Raw genomic sequence first — 18,942 nt, 5'->3', positions numbered from 1 at the left:
CTAGTATTTGTTTGCAAAAAACTACAACTATATTTCCAAATTTAGAAGACACCACTTTTTCTCGATCCTAAGGGCCCTTTTCCCATTCCAAAATTGTGAGATAAAACATTGGATAAATGATGTGTCAAAGCCATTTGGTTATTTTATTTTTGATGCAGAAGTAACTAGAGCTTTGTCACAGATGTGATGAATACCCCCACATGCCGCATTGACACATAATATTTTGCATGTCGTCTTCACAAAAAACAGCGAACACCATGCTCAATTTTTAAAACACGCTAAGTGACCCCTTGATCTAGTTTTTGACCCAGAAAGGCCCATGTTCTAACTTGGCTTTAAGATCATCTCCATAAAACTTCTGACCAAGTTTGGTGAAGATCGGATGTAAACTACTTGAATTAGAGAGCGGACACAATGCTGAATGTTGAAAACGCACTAAGTGACCCCGTGACCTAGTTTTAGGCCCTGAATGGCCCATGTTCAAACTTGTCCTAGAGATCATTTAGATAAAACTTGTGAACAAGTGTGGTGAGGATTGGATGAAAACTACTTGAATTAGAGAGCGGACAACATGGTGAGGTTTAAAACGCACTAAGTGACCCAGTGACCTAGTTTGTTTTTGATCTGCATGACCCATATTCAAACTTTTTCTAGACATTATCAAGATACAACTTCTGACCAATTTTGGTGAAGATTGGATAAAAACTACTTGAATTAGAGAGCGGACAACATGGTGAGGTTTAAAACACACTAAGTGACCCTGTGACCTAGTTTTTGACCCGGCATGGCCCATGTTCGAACTTGACCTACACATCATCTAGTTACAACTTCTGACCAAGTGTGGTGAAGATCAGATTTAAACTACTTGAAATAGAGAGCGGACACCATGCTCAATGTGTAAAACGTACTAAGTGACCCTGTGACCTAGTTTTTGATCTGGCATGGCCCATGTTCGAACTTGGCATTCAGATCATCTAGATAAAACTTCTGACCAAGTTTGGTGAAAATCGGATGAAAACTACTTGAATAAGATTGAGGACACCATGCTGAATGTTAAAAAACGCACTAAGTGACCCCGTGACCTAGTTTTTGACCCGGCAAGGCCCATGTTCGAACTTGGCCTTAAGATCATCTAGATACAACTTCTGACCATGTTTGGTGAAGATCGGATGAAAACTACTTGAATCAGAGAGCGGACAACATGCTGAATGTTTAAAACACACTAAGTGACCCCGTGACCTAGTTTTTGACCCGGCAAGGCCCATGTCCGAACTTGGCCTAGACATCATGTAGATACAATTTCTAGCCAAGTTTGGTGAAGATCGGATGAAAACTACTTGAATTAGAGAGCGGACACTTGATACGGACCGACAGACAGACCGACCGACCAACAGACAAGTTCACTTCTATATTCCCCCCTAAACTTCAATTGTGGGGGGTATAATCATTTTTAATTATGAGGGCCATTTAAAAAACATAAGTTTTAAAATTGTTTTCAGTCTTCTGGATAAGCTTGTTCAGTAACTGCACTAGAAGGGCTTTTTCTCCTCTTATTGGGAAGAAACCTAACCCTATTGATTTTGGGAAGAAATTTAGCTTACATAGATGATTTGGGAAACACAAAAGATGCTTTAAGTTTTGAATCAGGGGAAAACTTAATTATTTATAAAAAAAAATTCACTGGCCTTTTATCTACCTCTGTTATGTAAGATTTAACAAAACTTGACTGGGAATACAAGTTTTTTTCTGCGATGTAAAAAAGGCTGTAAAAAACGACACAATCTCAAAGCAAATGGACCCGCTCCCAAACCTAAATTATAACAAAATTCACATTAAAAAATAAATATATATTATTTTTTAAACATCCTAAAAAATATACATTTTGTATGATTTTTTTCCCAAAATAGCCAGGAAAAACTTGATGTGTCAATATTTGTTGATAAAAAAAATACCAATGTCATCCTTTTTGTTCCGATAAAACATTCCCATTTAAATTTGCCATTTTAATCAATAAAAAAATCCAAATTTTGCCAGACTCCTTTTCCCAACATGGCTTGAAAATCCCCCGGAAAAGTACTGTCAAGAGGTAGTTAACAAGAAACAAATGGACTGATTTACTGGTCAATGCCATTTGCATGCCATAGTGTTGAGTGTTATAATGAGCTAAGACTAAAACTAATTTTATTTAAATCTGTCCATACACCGGTTTACAGCAAGATTTTAAGAACAAAATACTTAATGACTTGCATTAAATCAGTGCTACAGATCTTTTTTCTAAACATACTAAGCGCCATACCTCATTCAGAGATTTTTTGTGTCTAATAAAATTGTGCACAGTTTTACAGCAAAATTTAATTAACCCATTTTAATATTTGTTCTGTCTGACATCTTTTTCAACAGAATAAGATGTCAAAGTATGGGTTTTAAGGGTAATTATTTGCATTAAAACTGTGCTTTCTTTGGTCAAAAAAGAAAATTTTAAAGAAAATGACACACACAGTATTTATATTTTTAAATATAAAAATGTGGCAAATTAACCTAAGTCGCGGATCTGCCTTACTTTGTGCTTAGGTGATGATGCAATCTTCATTCAAATCTTCATTTAGAAAGATGATTTCAACATGTATTTGTTTTTTTATTACACTAAAGGTTTCCAATTCTTGCTTTACTTCTCAAGCTTATACCCTTTTAGCTTGGTTTTCCAATTATCTGCCTTTATGTAGCTCAGCTCAAGCTGTCTGTTTTACTCTTGCTCCAGTTTTCTATCATCATATTTTCCTTGATTCTGTTTATCTGTATCAGCTAAGTTTAATATTAGCTGCTTGATCTGTTGTCCTTCATTTGTTAAACTATGGTTGATCTGTTATCTACCTTACGCCCTTGTATCCAGTTGAGTATTTCCTGATCTTCCTTAATTTCTTAGCTAAGGTTTCTCCACCTTGTCCTTGGTCGAGCTCAAGTTTTGTCTAGTCATCTTTGGTTCAGCTCAAGTTTTCTCTACTAATCTTTAAGTTCCTGGTGCAGCTCAAGTTTTCTCTCCACAACCCTAAGTTCTTTGTCCAGCTTAAGTTTACTCTCATCCTTATTAAGTTCTTAGTTCAGCGCAAGTTTTCTCTCATCATTCTTATGTCCTTGCTACACCTAAATTTTTCTCTAGTCATCTTTAATACCTTGGTACAGCTCAGAAATTATCTAGTCATCTGTACCTCCATGGTTCAGCTCAAGTTTTCTCTCATCATCCATAAGTCTTTTGTACAGCTCAAGTTTGCTCAAGTTCTTGCTTCAGCTCAAATGTTATCTAGTCATCATTAAGTCCTTGGTTGTTATCAAGTTTTCTCTAGTAATCCTTAAGTCCTTGGTTCAGTTCTAGTTTCCTCTCGTCATCCATAAGTCATTGGTTGACCTCAAGTTTTCACTAGTCATCCTTAAGTCCTTGGTTCAGATTTTTGTTTTTTATTTTCCTAAATTCTTGGTTTGAGCTCAGGTTTTTTCTAATCTTTCTAGTTTTTTGGTTCAGCTCGAGTTTTTTCTTGAACATGTTTTCTGTCTTACAGCTCAAGAGTTTATATGATATTTATTTCAGTTGCCTCTGGTTCCATTAAGCAAAGTTAGCCATCATTCAACATAATTTCTTGGTTTATCGTCTGACAAGCTATAAGAGCAGATACTTTTTTGGGTAAAATATATAAACTTTGCATCGTTTTATAAAAGCATCTCTGGAAATTTGGCATTACATTTCATTTGTTAATTTTTTTAAACTAAAACACAAGTAATGTGACATAGTACAATAACTTTTGTCTTGGTTCCTATGAAGACAAACTACAAAAATAATCAGAAACCCTTGATTACTTTCTTATATGTTACAATATTAGGGCTGTCACGATTCACCGGTATATCGCGGTGCATGTCGTGAAAAAAATCGCACTGCGGTACGGCGTTGCCGCACCGTTTTTTTTATAATATTATATTAGCACAGATATAAATACATTACATAATTATTTTGATATAGATATCGTTTTGAAAAATGTAGAAGCGATTCAAAAGGGCTAAATAAATAATCTGTTAATATCCAGGTCAAGCAAGCGCTTCCACTTGTAGATGTTTAACTTTCACGTTTAAAATACGGCGATGTATGGGTCCGTACCTTTTTTGGAATTAGGGACAGATTTCCTTTGCAAATAAGTTCATACTAATCCAAAAGATGTTTATTCTATTTCTTATTTTCTTTCTTTAGTATATCAATCGTTCAAAGCATGGCACTTCCGAATCATGCTATCTTAAGATTCTGAATAAATCGAGGAAGAGTCAGAACGCTACGGATTTTCAATACTGGGCCGCTGACTCCGCATTTTGAACATGCCCTTGAAGCGTTCGATTTACACAGATCGTAGTCACAGCTATTGTAAACAACATGGCGGACATTTTAGAAAAAGACGCGAACAATAACAATGACTACTTCAATCAAGTTTATTACAGTTTCTTTTACAGTTTCTAGTCATACTATGATACCAGTGTTTTCTGATTATTGAGTTTAATAAAGTTTGTAAAACTTGTTATTCTTCTGTTTTCTTCACAGATACATATTCTGTAAAATATCGCGGTACGTACCGCGATACAGTGTTGCCGTACCACGATATACCACGGTACGCTCACGGCGTATCGTGACAGCCCTATACAATCTATATATAGACTCTTTTAATATTTTCTTTTCAAGCAAGCTATGAATTTGAAATTTCTTAGCAAGGCCAAATATGAAAGGTTTTGAAACCAATATAGCCATAAAATTTTGCTTAGTTTCTTGTTAGCAAAACAACAAGAAAGAATCTCACACAACTTTTAGTAAATCTCTTACTGAGTTCTTATTTAACAAACCACTGGCACACTTTTTTTTCTAATTACTTGTGAGACAAAACACATATTAAACAATTTGTTCCAAATACAAATCTTTATAGATGATCTTTAAATTGTGTTCAGTTACCAGACACAATATGAACATGTTTTGCTTATTTTCTTTTTAAACAAACTTCATAATAATTCATAAAGTAATTTTATTTAAACTTGTCTAATGTTCATAATTTAGCTTTACTCTACTCACCACCCTTGGCTGCCAAATCAAGATTCTGAAAAAAACAGGAAAACAATGTAACAATGTGGACAAATTTCAGTTTTTTACAAATCCAAGGTTGATAAAGAATAGTAGGCTAGCGAAATAAACACATAACTTCAGTTTCAATTACTTGTAATAAATTTGGGGAAAAATATCACTTATAGAGAACAAAGCGTTGAAAGGTTCAAAGTCGCCATGGCGTCGTGGATGTTATGTCCGCCTAGCGACTGGTAGGTCATGGGTTCGATCTCCACTGTGCGAGCCTTAAGATCTCCCCCCATAGACACAAATTACTGGCTCTCCCAGGAAACAGACTCGAGAGCGTCTCAAATGAGCCTTAGGCTTGCTTTGCAATCGAGCTAAAATAAGTAGGTTTAAACAAAAGAATCAAATGAAACCCTTAAACATTTTTTTAGGCATGAACTATTGACAAAAACTTAACCAACAAGAGATGTGTTCGTCAGAAACACAATGCCCCCTATTGCGCCCCTTTGAAAAAAAATAAAAAAAATTATTATTTATTTATTTTACCTTTGACCTTGAAGGATGACCTTGACCTTGAACTTCCACCACTCAAAATGTGTAGCTTCATGAGAACGCCGCTTTGATTTTTTAAATTTATTTTTTCACCTTTGACCTTGAAGGATGACCTTGACCTTGAACTTCCACCACACAAAATGTGCAGCTTCATGAGATACACATGCATGCCAAATATCAAGTTGCTATCTTCAATAGTGAAAAAGTTATGGCCAATGTTAAAGTTTTTGGACAGACAGACGCCATATATTTGACATTTGACCTTCACCTTTCACCACTCAAAATGTTCAGCTCCATGACATACACATGCATGCCAAATATCAAGTTGCTATCTTCAATAGTGAAAAAGTTATGGCCAATGTTAAAGTTTTTGGACGGACAGACAGACGCCATATATTAGAAATTTGACCATGAAGGATGACCTTGACCTTTTACCACTCAAAATGGGAAAAAGTTATGGCCAATGTTAAAGTTTTCGGACAGACAGACGCCATATTTTTCACATTTGACCTTGAAGAATGACCTTCACCTTTCACCCCTCAAAATGTTCAGCTCCATGAGATACACATGCATGCCAAATATCAAGTTGCTATCTTCAATAGTGAAAAAGTTATGGCCAATGTTGAAGTTTTTGGACCGATGGACAGGCGTTATAAATTAGACATTTGACCTTGAAGAATGACCTTTACCTTTGACCACTCAAAATGTGCAGCTCCGTGAGATGCACATGCATGCCAAATATCAAGTTGCTATCTTCAATATTGAAAAAGTTATGGCCATTAAAGTTTTCGGATGGACAGACAGACTGACATACTGACATACACACATACCGACATACACACATACTGACTGACGGACAGTTCAACTGCTATATGCCACCCTACCGGGGGCATAAAAACATTAACAAAGCAGACACTGGAGCAGACAACTAAAATTTGTTTTTTCCCTTTAGAAAGTCAAGCATGTAAAGCAAGACGTGAGGGCAATTATACACAGTTTAAGTAATATCTATGATTAAGCTTTTCAAAACATACTTGTACCTGAACTTACATACAAGCAGCTGGACTCTTTATCAGATTCTATAATCAAAATAATATATACCAAAAAACATAAATATGTAAATGATGTTTATCACGCTTTTGACATTGTACACATTTTACACTTTCCCCTAAACTGGATTTTTGCTTAGAAGACACTTTCTGTAAACAAAAAATGCCATTAAAGCGGAAAGTGTCTTCCCTGATAAGCCTGTGGAGACTGCACAGACTTATCAGGGACGACACTTTTCTCACATTGATTAAGCCCCCTTTTCATTCATATTTGTTGGCAAGATATTTTTTAATTTTTCAAAACGAAAGACTTTTTGGTAGACAGTTAAATGGTTGGATTTCTGATTTTGCCCAAATAACAATCAAAACAATCAACAAACTTATAATGTGTTGGGATCATACATAGGAATCCAATTTGTGATCCTAAAAATAGTATATAATTCTTCTACTTTTTAATACCAGTTTTCAAAATACAAAAAAAATTAATTCTGCGTAGGTGTGTAATTGTTTTCACATGTAATTGGCAATAGTTCTTAAGTTTGATATTGAGTTGAGAATCTTTGAGGATTGTGGCTTTGACTGATTTATTAATTTTTTATATCCCTTACATTTTTCTGACACCAATACGTATTGTTTTCCACACGCAACTACCAGAAACTGTATTTGCTACTGCAATTTTTATGTTTCACAGCTATACTAAGCCAAAATACTTTCTTTTGACAATACAAATGTTTTGTCAATTTTGGCTGCATCATAAGCTTGCAAAAATATTGTAAGAATTTTTTAGACTGAAGGGGCCTTTGTCGAAACAACAAGAAATTGGTACCGGTAGATATGAACCGGTCAGAAGAAGTTTTGGGCAAAACTATTTTTTTTGGAATAAAATTGCAGAAATTTGTTTGTTTTTGTTTTTACACTTCTTCATTGATGAATTCCAATGGGGACTGTTGTCTGCATAGCGGAGCGCAGGCTAAGGTAGGTGTGAACGTCGTCTTTTATGCAGGTATCGGTAGGTGCAAAATGGAGTCTTTTTGCACTTCTTATTTGATTAAACAGTGGTGTTTTAAACATTCGACGCATCAGGCATTGACTGAAGTCCACTCTAGACGACAGCAAAAGAACCACAAAGACGACAACGGCCCTTTTCAAAATTGTCTAATATAGTGCTATGCAACCCATGCTCCTGATCATATAAACGCTTCTTTGTTGAACTTTCAAATGACCTGGATTAATTGATTGCGCAATATAAAAATGGCAGCCATTTTCAATCCGATTTTCATTTTTTCTGGTCTTGAATTCTTTTTCTCCAATTTGGGCTTTAAAAAATCACATGTGCGTTATACATTGCGGCGCGTTATATGCGGTCACTTATGGTATCCATATTGTATTCCAATATTATAAACATCTTGCTGAGACATTCTGGATGTTACAGGATTAACCTTACTTATTCCAAACAATGGTTCAAACCATCTCAAAAGCATCATTAAAAAATTAAAAAGCACATCTCGGTCAGACTGAGAAAGGAAAAAAAGATGGCTTATACAGATACTTCTAGTATATAACCAACAAAGAACCAGTACAGTGCTCCAGATAACATGTGTAAAGGCGTAAAAACTAATTAAAATTCTTAAACGACGATTTAGATTTAAAATCTTTGCGCAAAGTTACGCATTGAAAAAATAAAGCACGAATTCGAAATTTTCGAACGTGCGTAAAACTTCCAGTAGCAAATTATATACAGTAAACAGTTCATACAGGTTCTGACTCGTCTAGGCGCTCAATTAAAACTACAGCTTTAAGTAAACGTCACTGAGGCGTTTGCTGTGAGGAAGAGCCACACCTAAGAACGGTCGAAAGGCCAAACGGTCTCTATTCTGTTCTCCTAGTATTGCAGGTGAGTCATTACTGTTTACTGTATCTTTTTAATTACACTTATTGTAATTTTTATACACAAGTTATATACTGTATACCTATTCAAAATGTCATTAAAATTAAATGTTAAATATAGTTTTTGATATGACTTTAACGGCGACCAAAAGGCCATTATGACCTAAGTCAGTGAACGTTTTACATAAAAAATCAAAATGGCCGACGGAATCGGTAAAAAATTATTTGGTAATATATTATTAATGATTAATTTTATAAATAGGGGTTGAAATAAGAATTAATTTTTAAAATAGGGAGTAAATAAGAATTTGACCAAATTTTTCTCTGGAGCTCTGCCAGTACTTGTTGTTTTTGCAGATGACCTTGGCCCAGTATCAAAAACATTCTCAACGTTTGAGCTCAACTCAGAAGATGAGATTTGAGCATCCACTCAGCTGAATATTCAGAAAATTGGTCTGCTGTCGGACAATCTCAAAACTATCAAAGTATGCACATATTCCTCCTCAAACTCCGTGTTGAGTCAGACTCAAAAGTCAAAACAAGAGCACCGCCTTGCGGGTGCAGACCGCTCATCTATTTTCTTTTTAAAGATGAAGGGACTCTCATTTTCAATCACAAAGGAGGGAGGAGTGGAGTGAAGAGGGGTGTATAGTGTGGGGTTGTGGACATTTATTACATTATCTTCCAAAAAAGCGAAAAAAAAAAAAAAAATCGGGGGGGGGGGGGGGGGGGGGGGGGGGGGGGGGGGGGGGGGGGGGGTTGGGTGCGATGGTTGGACGGTATTTCAACATAACCGTTTTAAAAAAAATTGGTGGGGGGGTATAGTGTGAGGGTTGTGGTGATAATTTGTGAGATGATCTTAAAAAAAAAAAAAAAAATCAAATAAAAAAATTGGGGGAGGGGTGGGGTGGGGGTATAGTGTGAGGGTGTGGTGGTCATTTGTGAGATGATCTTAAAAAAAAAAAAAAAAAAAAAAATTAGGGGGGGGGAGGGGGGAGGGGGGGGAGGGCACGGGGGATGGTTTTGGGTGAAGTCTATTGTGGTATGTCAGGTAAGAGTAGTTTCATCAAAGTATCAATTAAATCTAATCATAAATAAAGAAGTTATGGCAATTTTAGCAAAATTTAATAATTTGACCTTGAGAGTCAAGGTCATTCAAAGGTCAAAGTAAAATTCAAGTTGCCAGGTACCGTGAGTAACCTTATGATAGCATGAAAGTATTTGAAGTTTGAAAGCAATAGCCTTGATACTTAAGAAGTAAAGTTGATCGAAACACAAAATTTAACCATAAATTCAAAGTTACTAAGTCAAAAAAGGGCCATAATTCCGTAACAATGACAACCAGAGTTATGCAACTTGTCCTTTTACTGTACCCTTATGATAGTTTGTGAGTGTTCCAAGTATGAAAGCAATATCTATGATACTTTAGGGGTAAAGTGGACCAAAACATAAATCTTAACCAAATTTTCAATTTTCTAAGTATAAAGGGCCCATAATTCCGTCCAAATGCCAGTCAGAGTTACATAACTTTGCCTTTACCGTCCCCTTATGATAGTTCATAAATCTTGCAAGTATGAAAGCAATAGCTTTGATACTGTAGGAATAAAGTGGACCTAAACACAAAACTTAATCAAATTTTCAATTTTCTAAGTATAAAAAGGGCACATAATTCTGTCAAAATGCCAGTCAGAGTTACATTACTTTGCCTGCACAGTCCCCTTATGATAGTTAGTAAGTGTTGCAAGTATGAAAGCAATAGCTTTGATGCTTAAGGAATAAAATGGACCTAAACACAAAACTTAACCAAAATTGTCAATTTTCTAAGTATAAAAAGGGCACATAATTCTGTCAAAATGCATGCCAGAGTTATCTAACTTTGCCTGCCCAGTCCCCTCATGATAGTAAGTAAGTGTACCAAGTTTGAATGCAATAGCATTGATACTTACTGAGAAAAGTGGAACTAAACGCAAAACTTAACCAAAATTTTCAATTTTTTAAGTATAAAAAGGGCACATAATTCTGTCAAAATGCACGCCAGAGTTATCTAACTTTGCCTGCCCAGTCCCCTCATGATAGTAAGTAAGTGTACCAAGCTTGAATGCAATAGCATTGATACTTTCTGAGAAAAGTGGACCTAAACGCAAAACTTAACCGGACGCCGACGCCAACGCCAACGCCAACGCCAACGCCGACGCCGACGCCGACGCCAAGGTGATGACAATAGCTCATAATTTTTTTTCAAAAAATAGATGAGCTAACAAGAGGGCCAAGATGGCCCTAGTTCGCTCACCGGAGAGGAGTCGGTTCATTCAATCTTTACCAAACGTCAAACTTGACCTAGATATTGTCCAGACAAACATCCTGGTCAAGTTTCATCCCTATTGAACCAAAACTCTGGCATTTGGAGTGATTTTATTTTTGTAAGATTTGACCTGGTGACCTATATTTTGAGTTGACCCCCCATACCAAACATCAACCTTTGCTTACAAAAAATAAATATTATGACCAAGATTCATAAAATCTGAAACAAAATTGTGACCTCTAGAGTGTTTACAAGGATTTTGTATTATATAATGAAAATTTGGACAATCTAAGGGCAATAATTATGGCATTAATTATGTGATATATATAAAGCCAATCTTTTCACCAAGTTTCATTATGATTGGACAAAAAATGTGACTTCTAGAGTGTTCACAAGCTTTTTTTTACTAAATAAACATAAGAAAACTGCCCCCCCCCCCAGCAGCCATGTTATTTAACTGACCGGAACCCCATTTTCGAACTCAACTCTCATATCAAGGAAACAAATGTTCTGACCAAATTTTAGAAAAATGTGACTTCTAGAGTGTTCACATGTTTTCACAATATACATATAAAGAAAAATGCCCCCGCCCACTGGTTGCCATGTTTTTTCATCAATCTGGACTACTTTCAAACTCGTCCTAGATATCAATAAAACCAATGTTTTGACTAACTTTCATGATGATTTGGGCAAACATTATGACTTCTATAGTATTTACAAGGTTTCTCTATAGCCAAATAAGGAAAACTGCCCCCCCCCCGGCAGCCATGTTATTCAACTGACCGGAACCATTTTCGAACACAACTCTCAAATCAAGGAAACAAATGTTCTGACAAAATTTCATGAAAATTGGGCCAAAAATGTGACTTCTAGAGTGTTTACATGTTTTCACTATATACATACAGAGAAAAATGCCCCGCCCACTGGCGGCCATGTTTATTCACCGATCTGGACCATTTGCGAACTCGTCCGAGATATCAATAAAACCAATGTTTTGACTAACTTTCATGATGATTGGGCAAAAATTATGACTTCTAGAGTGTTTACAAGGTTTCTCTATAGCCAAATAAGGAAAACTGCCCCGCCCACTGGCGGCCATGTTTTTCAACGGACCGGAACCACTTTTGAACTCGACCAACATATCATTAAGACAAACATTTTCACAAACTTACATGAAGATTGGGCATGAAATGTGACTTCTACAGTGTCTACAAGGTTTTTCTTTTTTTTTGACCTAGTGACCTAGTTTTTGACCCGGCACAACCCAGTTTCGAATTTGGCCAAGATTTCATTGGGGCAAAGCTTCTGACCAAGTTTCATGAAGATGGGACAAGAAATGTGGCCTCGAGAATGTTTATGAGAAAATGTTTACCGACGGACGGATGGACGGACATACGAAGGACAAAGACCAGTCACAAAAGCTCACCTAGGCAATCAGGTGAGCTAAAAACTTTGAGAAAAAACACGATATTGAGTCAGACAATTGACTACAGACTTAAGTATGTTGGTGATGCTAGGCCGTTGAGAACACTCCCAAATATGAGGTCGAATCTGAGCCCCTTTTTTGAGAAATGTAGGTTCCAGATTTGCTCGAAATTTACCATATTTTATTCCATAATGCTTCAAGATCTTGAACAGCAGTATAAATCATCAGGGATGTGTGACTGAAGTTTTACAAAGATTTTATTTTTAAATGAAACACTAGGCATCTGAATAACACATGTCTTTGGTTGGCAAGAATGCGTTCATCACCACACAGGTTTGGTTTCTCTCTACACTGTCAGCCATATTACAAACCAGTCCTTTTCAAACACAGATTTACAGCAAGATTTTAAGTCCTGACTACTTAAGCTCTTGCATTAAATCAGTGCCACAAGCATGTTTGATTCACAGAATATTCCTTTCCCGATTCAGATGTCTTGAATTGTTGCAACAAAATTTCACAGTTTTACAGCAAGTTTTTAAGAAAACCACTTGAGTTGTTTTCAAAGTGACATCTGTGTGGCTCCAAAATACACAAGGTTTGGAGTAGAACTTAAACTACTGTGCTTTTCTTTGATTAAATTTAACAACTCAAGCAGGAGAATACTTTCATTAAAACTGTGTTGTTGCTATTGTTGTCCAAAAATAAGTAAATGCCAAGTGAACTAACCCTTCTCAAAAAAGTGTGTGAATCGACGTTTTAAGTACGTTTTGCGTTTCCTTTTATGTGCGCTTTTTCTTACCGAGTGAGTTTTTAACATAAACAAACAAAAAGAAACTGTGCGCTTTTTGTGGGTAAATGTGCGTTATAATGTGGGTTAAACGTGCGCTTTTTATTAGTGCGTTTTTGACTGCCATTTTTGTGTGTAAAATGTGCGTTTTTAAAAGGGGTAAAATATGCGCTTTTTTATTTCAAACAGCGCTTTTCGCGAGTTAAATGTGCGCTTTTTTATTTAAAAAGCGCACATTTAACTCACTTTAAGCGCAGTTATAACCTACATAAAAACAAACATGTGTGTCAAATGTGCGCTTTTATGTGGGTTATACATGAGCTTTTTATAAGTGCGTTTTTGACTGCCATTTATGTGTGTAAAATGTGCGCTTTTAAGTGGGTTAAAACTGATTTTTTCAGCGACTTAAATGTGCGCTTTTTTATTTTTAAAAGCGCACATTTAACTCACTTTAAGCGCAGTTATAACCCACATAAAAGCGCACATGTGTGTTAAATGTGCGCTTTTCTGGGGGTTGAAAATGTGCTTAAAGCGAGCTAAATGTGCACTTTTTATAGGTACTGACTTGAAGCGCACATTTAACTCGGTTTTAAGCGCAGTTTTAACCCAAATAAATAGCACAATTTACACACATGAATGCCAGTCAAAAACGCACACACAAAAAGCACACATGTGCATTAAAGGTGCATCTTTTGCCTTAACAGTTGATTCAATTATATGCTGTTTAAAGTTTTTTTTTAATTCAGATACGCAATAAAAACCAATAATTATACACAAATATATTTGTGTATTTTAAATAATTACAATATAATTCAATTTTATACTTTAATGTACACCAACATTTGTTAACATACATGAGTAATTAAATATCAAAGACAATTTGATGAAATAAATATTAACATAATTAGATTATAAATAAACAAAACATAATAGCATACTAATAAATAACATGTACAGTATTTACACAGGAACATCTATATTCTTAAAAAAGATGAGAATCAATCAAGGCCTGTCATTTCTTTGAGGCGGCGGGTATTGAATGTTTTTAACTTCTTATTTCAAGTTTTCCCATAAAGCTAATAAAAGCCAATTGAGGGTGACATACCATCATTTGTCAGACCCAATCTAGTAAGTTGTATAACTCTATTGTTACTTTTAATCACTTATTTAGTTATTAAAAGTAATTAAAATACTATTGTATGCATGTTTTTCTGGTGGCTTTTGGTCATTTTAAGAACATTTGTGCAAATTTGCAAGACACACAGGCCAACTAATACAAATTTGTAATTACTCATATAAATAAAATGTGATAATAGACTTACTTATTAAGTTATTAAAAATAATAAAAATATTATTTAACCTTAATTTGTGTGTAATACTGGTGGCTTTTGGTCATTTTTAAAGAGCATTCATACAAATTTGCAAGACACACAGGCAGAATAATATTAATAGGTAATTTACTGATATAATTTAAATGTTAGTATACATTTACTCCCTATAATTTCTATATTTGTCAACACAGACTCAAAATTATATGGAAGACTTAAGCAAACCTGTTAAGACAGGTCTGTAAATTTGTGTTACATTATTGTTTAAAAAGTTTTTTCTTTTTATGTAAAGATTTTAAAATTAACATTTAAAATACTATTGAACTATCTATGGGGTTTGCATACCGTAATTGCCCTTCAAAAAATGTTATTAACAACTATTATAATCCAAGAGAGCATCTATACACTAATTAAGCCTTTAGGTACTATAGCACAATAGTTATCAGCAGCATTGGTAGTGCCAAATAAGTAATTTATAATTAAATGCTTTTCCTTTTTGGGCTTGGAAATTCCCCCCTTACTTCGAAAAATAGGGAGAATTTTTGAGAAACACGGGGGCAACTATCAAATACCATTTTTATACATTAAACTTTTAATGTTTAATTTGTTAACCTTAAACATTATTACATATATCAGGTCAGCAGGGATCATATTTTTTTCGGTTTTGTCGGTCCTAGACCGATTGAGGTCTTGAATGACCGATTGAAAATCCCAAACAGTCGGTCTGATTCTGTTTGCTAAAATTCCCATGTCATGAAATTGATTACACAGTGCACACCCTTATTACGTTCTTATCTCGGTTAGGTGTGATAAACCATACCCTGCAGTCTCTAAACCGGTCAGGACCAGATTATCGCACGTCAGCCGACTAGTATCAGAGTATGGCCCCAAGCAGCGAAGATTCGCGCGGCTGTGTATTAGTCATGCGTGAATAACCCCGTGTCAATATCAATTTAGATAATTTCACTGGCTTATACCTAGCACAATCGGTTCGTAATGTGTACTCGTCAATCGTTGACAGTTACTTCGGAGATACAAACCTCGATGTTATTCTCATGGAAATTGTGCATTTCATGCATGATACAGTAAACTGTCATATAAACAAAGAAGAAAATCGGATATTCTGCAATAATTGTGGGCGGACCTTATACACTGAAAGCACGCGCTGTAATTAAACAAAATATGCCGATACATTTTCCACCAGCGTAATAATTCGGCCATAAATAAATAAAAGTCGTGGATCTGATCGACAGAACAGCCGAAAGTTATTTTTATGGGCGGAACTTCACATAAAATAGTACACAAGAAAAATAATATACATTGCATAAATCATTAGTAAAAATTGTGTTAGAATCGAAATAATTCGTGTTTTTTATTATTTTGTTGAATAACCCACGACCGAAAGTTTAGATGCGTGGTTTCAAATCATTTAATCCCTACGCATCTTAACTATCGGCCGTGGGTTATTCGACTACAAACTATAACGTACATGAATTATTTCTTAACTATTTGGTTTTGTTATTGTCAGTAACAAATCTACGCACAGACATTTGTTGGGTTCAATGCATGTTTGTAAGCTATTATCGAGTTGATAACGATTTAAAACTTCAGTATAGATTTACACAGACTAATAACAGTCAGATAAAACAACACACGAAACAACAAATGTCAATGAAATAGCAAATGATAAAACAAATTGAGAAAACTCGTATGTTCCGTTTAAAAATAATGCCTAAGGGAACTTTTACATTTAATATACTATCTTCATGAATAGCATTAATAGCAAAATCAATGGTATATATTTTAACGTAATTTGTCATGATTTCGGATATAAATTTTCGGACACTTTTTCTCCATTAAAATCCGGACCGATTGATGTTGCGGGAAAATATGATCCCTGCAGGTCAGTGAAAAAAAATTTGAATATAACAGCAACTTCCATTGTATTGCACTTACTTGACTAAAGAACAGAAATATGTTTTCGCATGGTAGTTTTGTATCATTTTAATAAAAAAGCATTTACTGATTTGCATGCCTTTCATGATATCCAGGGCTCAAGTGCTACAAAATTGTGATACATTAATTGATACATCAACGCTTTCCATGCGGTTTTTGTGATGGTGTACATGCAGCATGATTTTCGCAAGCTTTTTATTGAAACAAAGGATCAACAAGAATTACATCAGCACTGTTTACTTGAATCAAGAATTTGTTTACGTCGCTTAAACATAAAATTCAGATGTGTTTTTCAGATTACAAATTTTATTATGCTCATTTGAGAATAAATGTTTTGACAATGCTGTGCATGAAATGCACAGTTTCCATGAGAATTAATCCCGGTTGCCAACATCAGTTTTCTAAGTACTAGTAACTGGCCATGATTTCATCGTGGAGATGTAAACCTTAGGGTCTGATTAGTGTGGTAGGTATAACAAAGCCAACAAACTGCCACAAAACCATACACTTATGGCAATTACGTCACGCGTCCTCTGAATGATTTCACTGCAGATATTGACTGCCTACGAGTGCGTGTCTCTCATTCAAAGCGCGCGCTCACATTGGCCAATATCGACTTTCCAACACAACATGCTCCACCTTTAAGCGGGCTTAAGTTGCGGAAGTCGATATCGCTTTGACTCACGGATAAGGAGCGTGCAAATTTTCTCTCACATATGCTGGAAATATGCTCGATCTTTGGAAAATTAGCGCGAATCGCTCAATCGCGCATTCTATAATGGACACTGTTAGTTGCTTACACAAGTTTGAATTATGGACAGTTTGAGGTTGTCGTATAATACTTAAATCTGACATGTATTTGGCAATTCTTGATATGCTGTTTGCCAATAATTCATATTATTTTTCTTAGAACAATTATGTAATTGAACTATAAAAATACATCAGATAGTATTAAAGTTATGAAGTTAACGTGTCCAAATATATTCCCAAGAATGATCCTTGAAACATTTCAGAAAGCAATACTTGTTGAAAAGTTAAAATCTTTATCTAGAGTGTCCACGCCTCTCCTCTCCAATTTTGAACAGTATTCAACATCCCTGGGTTTGCTGTAATTCTGTTTTATTTACATTCTGTAATCCTTGTGAAATTCTGGGCTATATTACATCACAGTCACATGATGACTGTTGTATAACAGGCGAACAAGTGTGCGAGTCAGAAGGTGTGAATGCTGAGTAGACTGGTGGAGAAATGACTTAAAGTCACTCAATATCACCTATCTGTTGCATCCATTAAAAAAATATACAGACAAGGGACAAAATTGTCACAAAACCAAGTTTTCAGTTAAAAAAGTCTGATCAAGGGAGACAATTCAAAATGTGTATTGCTAACCCCCTTGTGTAAAATTGAACTTGATTTCAATTAGAAAACAAGGGCTGTTTGTAAAACATGCATGCACCCCATATGGGCTGTCAGTTATAGTGGAATCCATTGTGTGAATACATTTTTTGGCACTGTGACCTTGACCTTTGACCTAGTGACCTGAAAATCAATAGGGGTCATCTGCCAGTCATGATCAAAGTTCCTATGAAGTTTCATGATCCTAGACGTAAGCATTTTTGAGTTAACATCTGGAAACCATTTTACTGTTTTGAGTCACTGTGACCTTGACCTTTGACCTAGTGACCTGAAAATCAATATGGGTCATCTGCCAGTCATGATCAATGTTCCTATGAAGTTTCATGATCCTAGGTGTAAGCATTCTTGAGTTATCATCCTGAAACAATTTTACTGTTTCGAGTCACTGTGACCTTGACCTTTGACCTAGTGACCTGAAGATCAATAGGGGTCATCTGCCAGTCATAATCAATGTACCTATGAAGTTTCCTGATCCTAGGCCTAAGCGTTCTTGAGTTATCATCTGGAAACCATTTTACTATTTCAAGTCACTGTGACCTTGACCTTTGACCTAGTGACCTGAAAATCAATAGGGGTCATCTGCCAGTCATGAGCAATGTACCTATGAAGTTTCATGATCCTAGGCCTAAGTGTTCTTGAGTTATCATCCGGAAACCATCTGGTGGATGGACCAACCGACGGACCCGACCGACATGTGAAAAACAATATACCCCCTCTTCTTTGAAGGGGGGCATAAAAAAGTCTGATAAAGAGAGACAACTCAAAATCAAAATGTGCATTGCTACTGATTGTTAATAGTAACATAGTTGTCTCAAAATCAATCTATTTTAAGTTGTGGAGACCTTGACCCTGGAGATATTGACATAATTCTTTCGTGCGACACACCGTCCAATAATGGTGAACAAATGTGCCAAATGATGTTAAAATGTCACAATGCATGACATAGTAATGGCCCAGACAAGCTCATTTATGGCCATTTTTGACCTTCAAACTCAAATTGTGACATTGACCTTGGAGATATCAAAGTGATTCTTTCGCGCGACACAAATTCTAATAATGGTGAACAAATGTGCCAAATGATTCTAAAATCTCACAATGAATCACAAAGTAATGGCCCGGACAAGCTCATTTATGGCCATTTTTGACC

The 18,942-nt window shown here is 35.6% G+C and overlaps 1 protein-coding gene across 11 annotated transcripts in view; it reads right to left on the bottom strand.

Moving 5' to 3' along the window:
* Window positions 1–18,942, bottom strand: part of LOC127845316 (uncharacterized) — a 66,761-nt gene that overhangs the window by 26,008 nt on the left and 21,811 nt on the right. For all 11 annotated transcript variants that reach the window (XM_052376155.1, XM_052376156.1, XM_052376159.1 and 8 more), the window contains one exon: window positions 5,096–5,120. In XM_052376155.1, coding sequence (XP_052232115.1) covers window positions 5,096–5,120 — 25 coding nt within the window. The remainder of the gene's footprint in view (window positions 1–5,095; window positions 5,121–18,942) is intronic.

Source organism: Dreissena polymorpha, chromosome 9 (genome assembly GCF_020536995.1).
Source record: "Dreissena polymorpha isolate Duluth1 chromosome 9, UMN_Dpol_1.0, whole genome shotgun sequence".
NCBI classification, from domain to species: domain Eukaryota; kingdom Metazoa; phylum Mollusca; class Bivalvia; order Myida; family Dreissenidae; genus Dreissena; species Dreissena polymorpha.
Note: the sequence above shows the minus strand (reverse complement) of the source record. Positions and strands in the feature narration are given on the sequence as shown.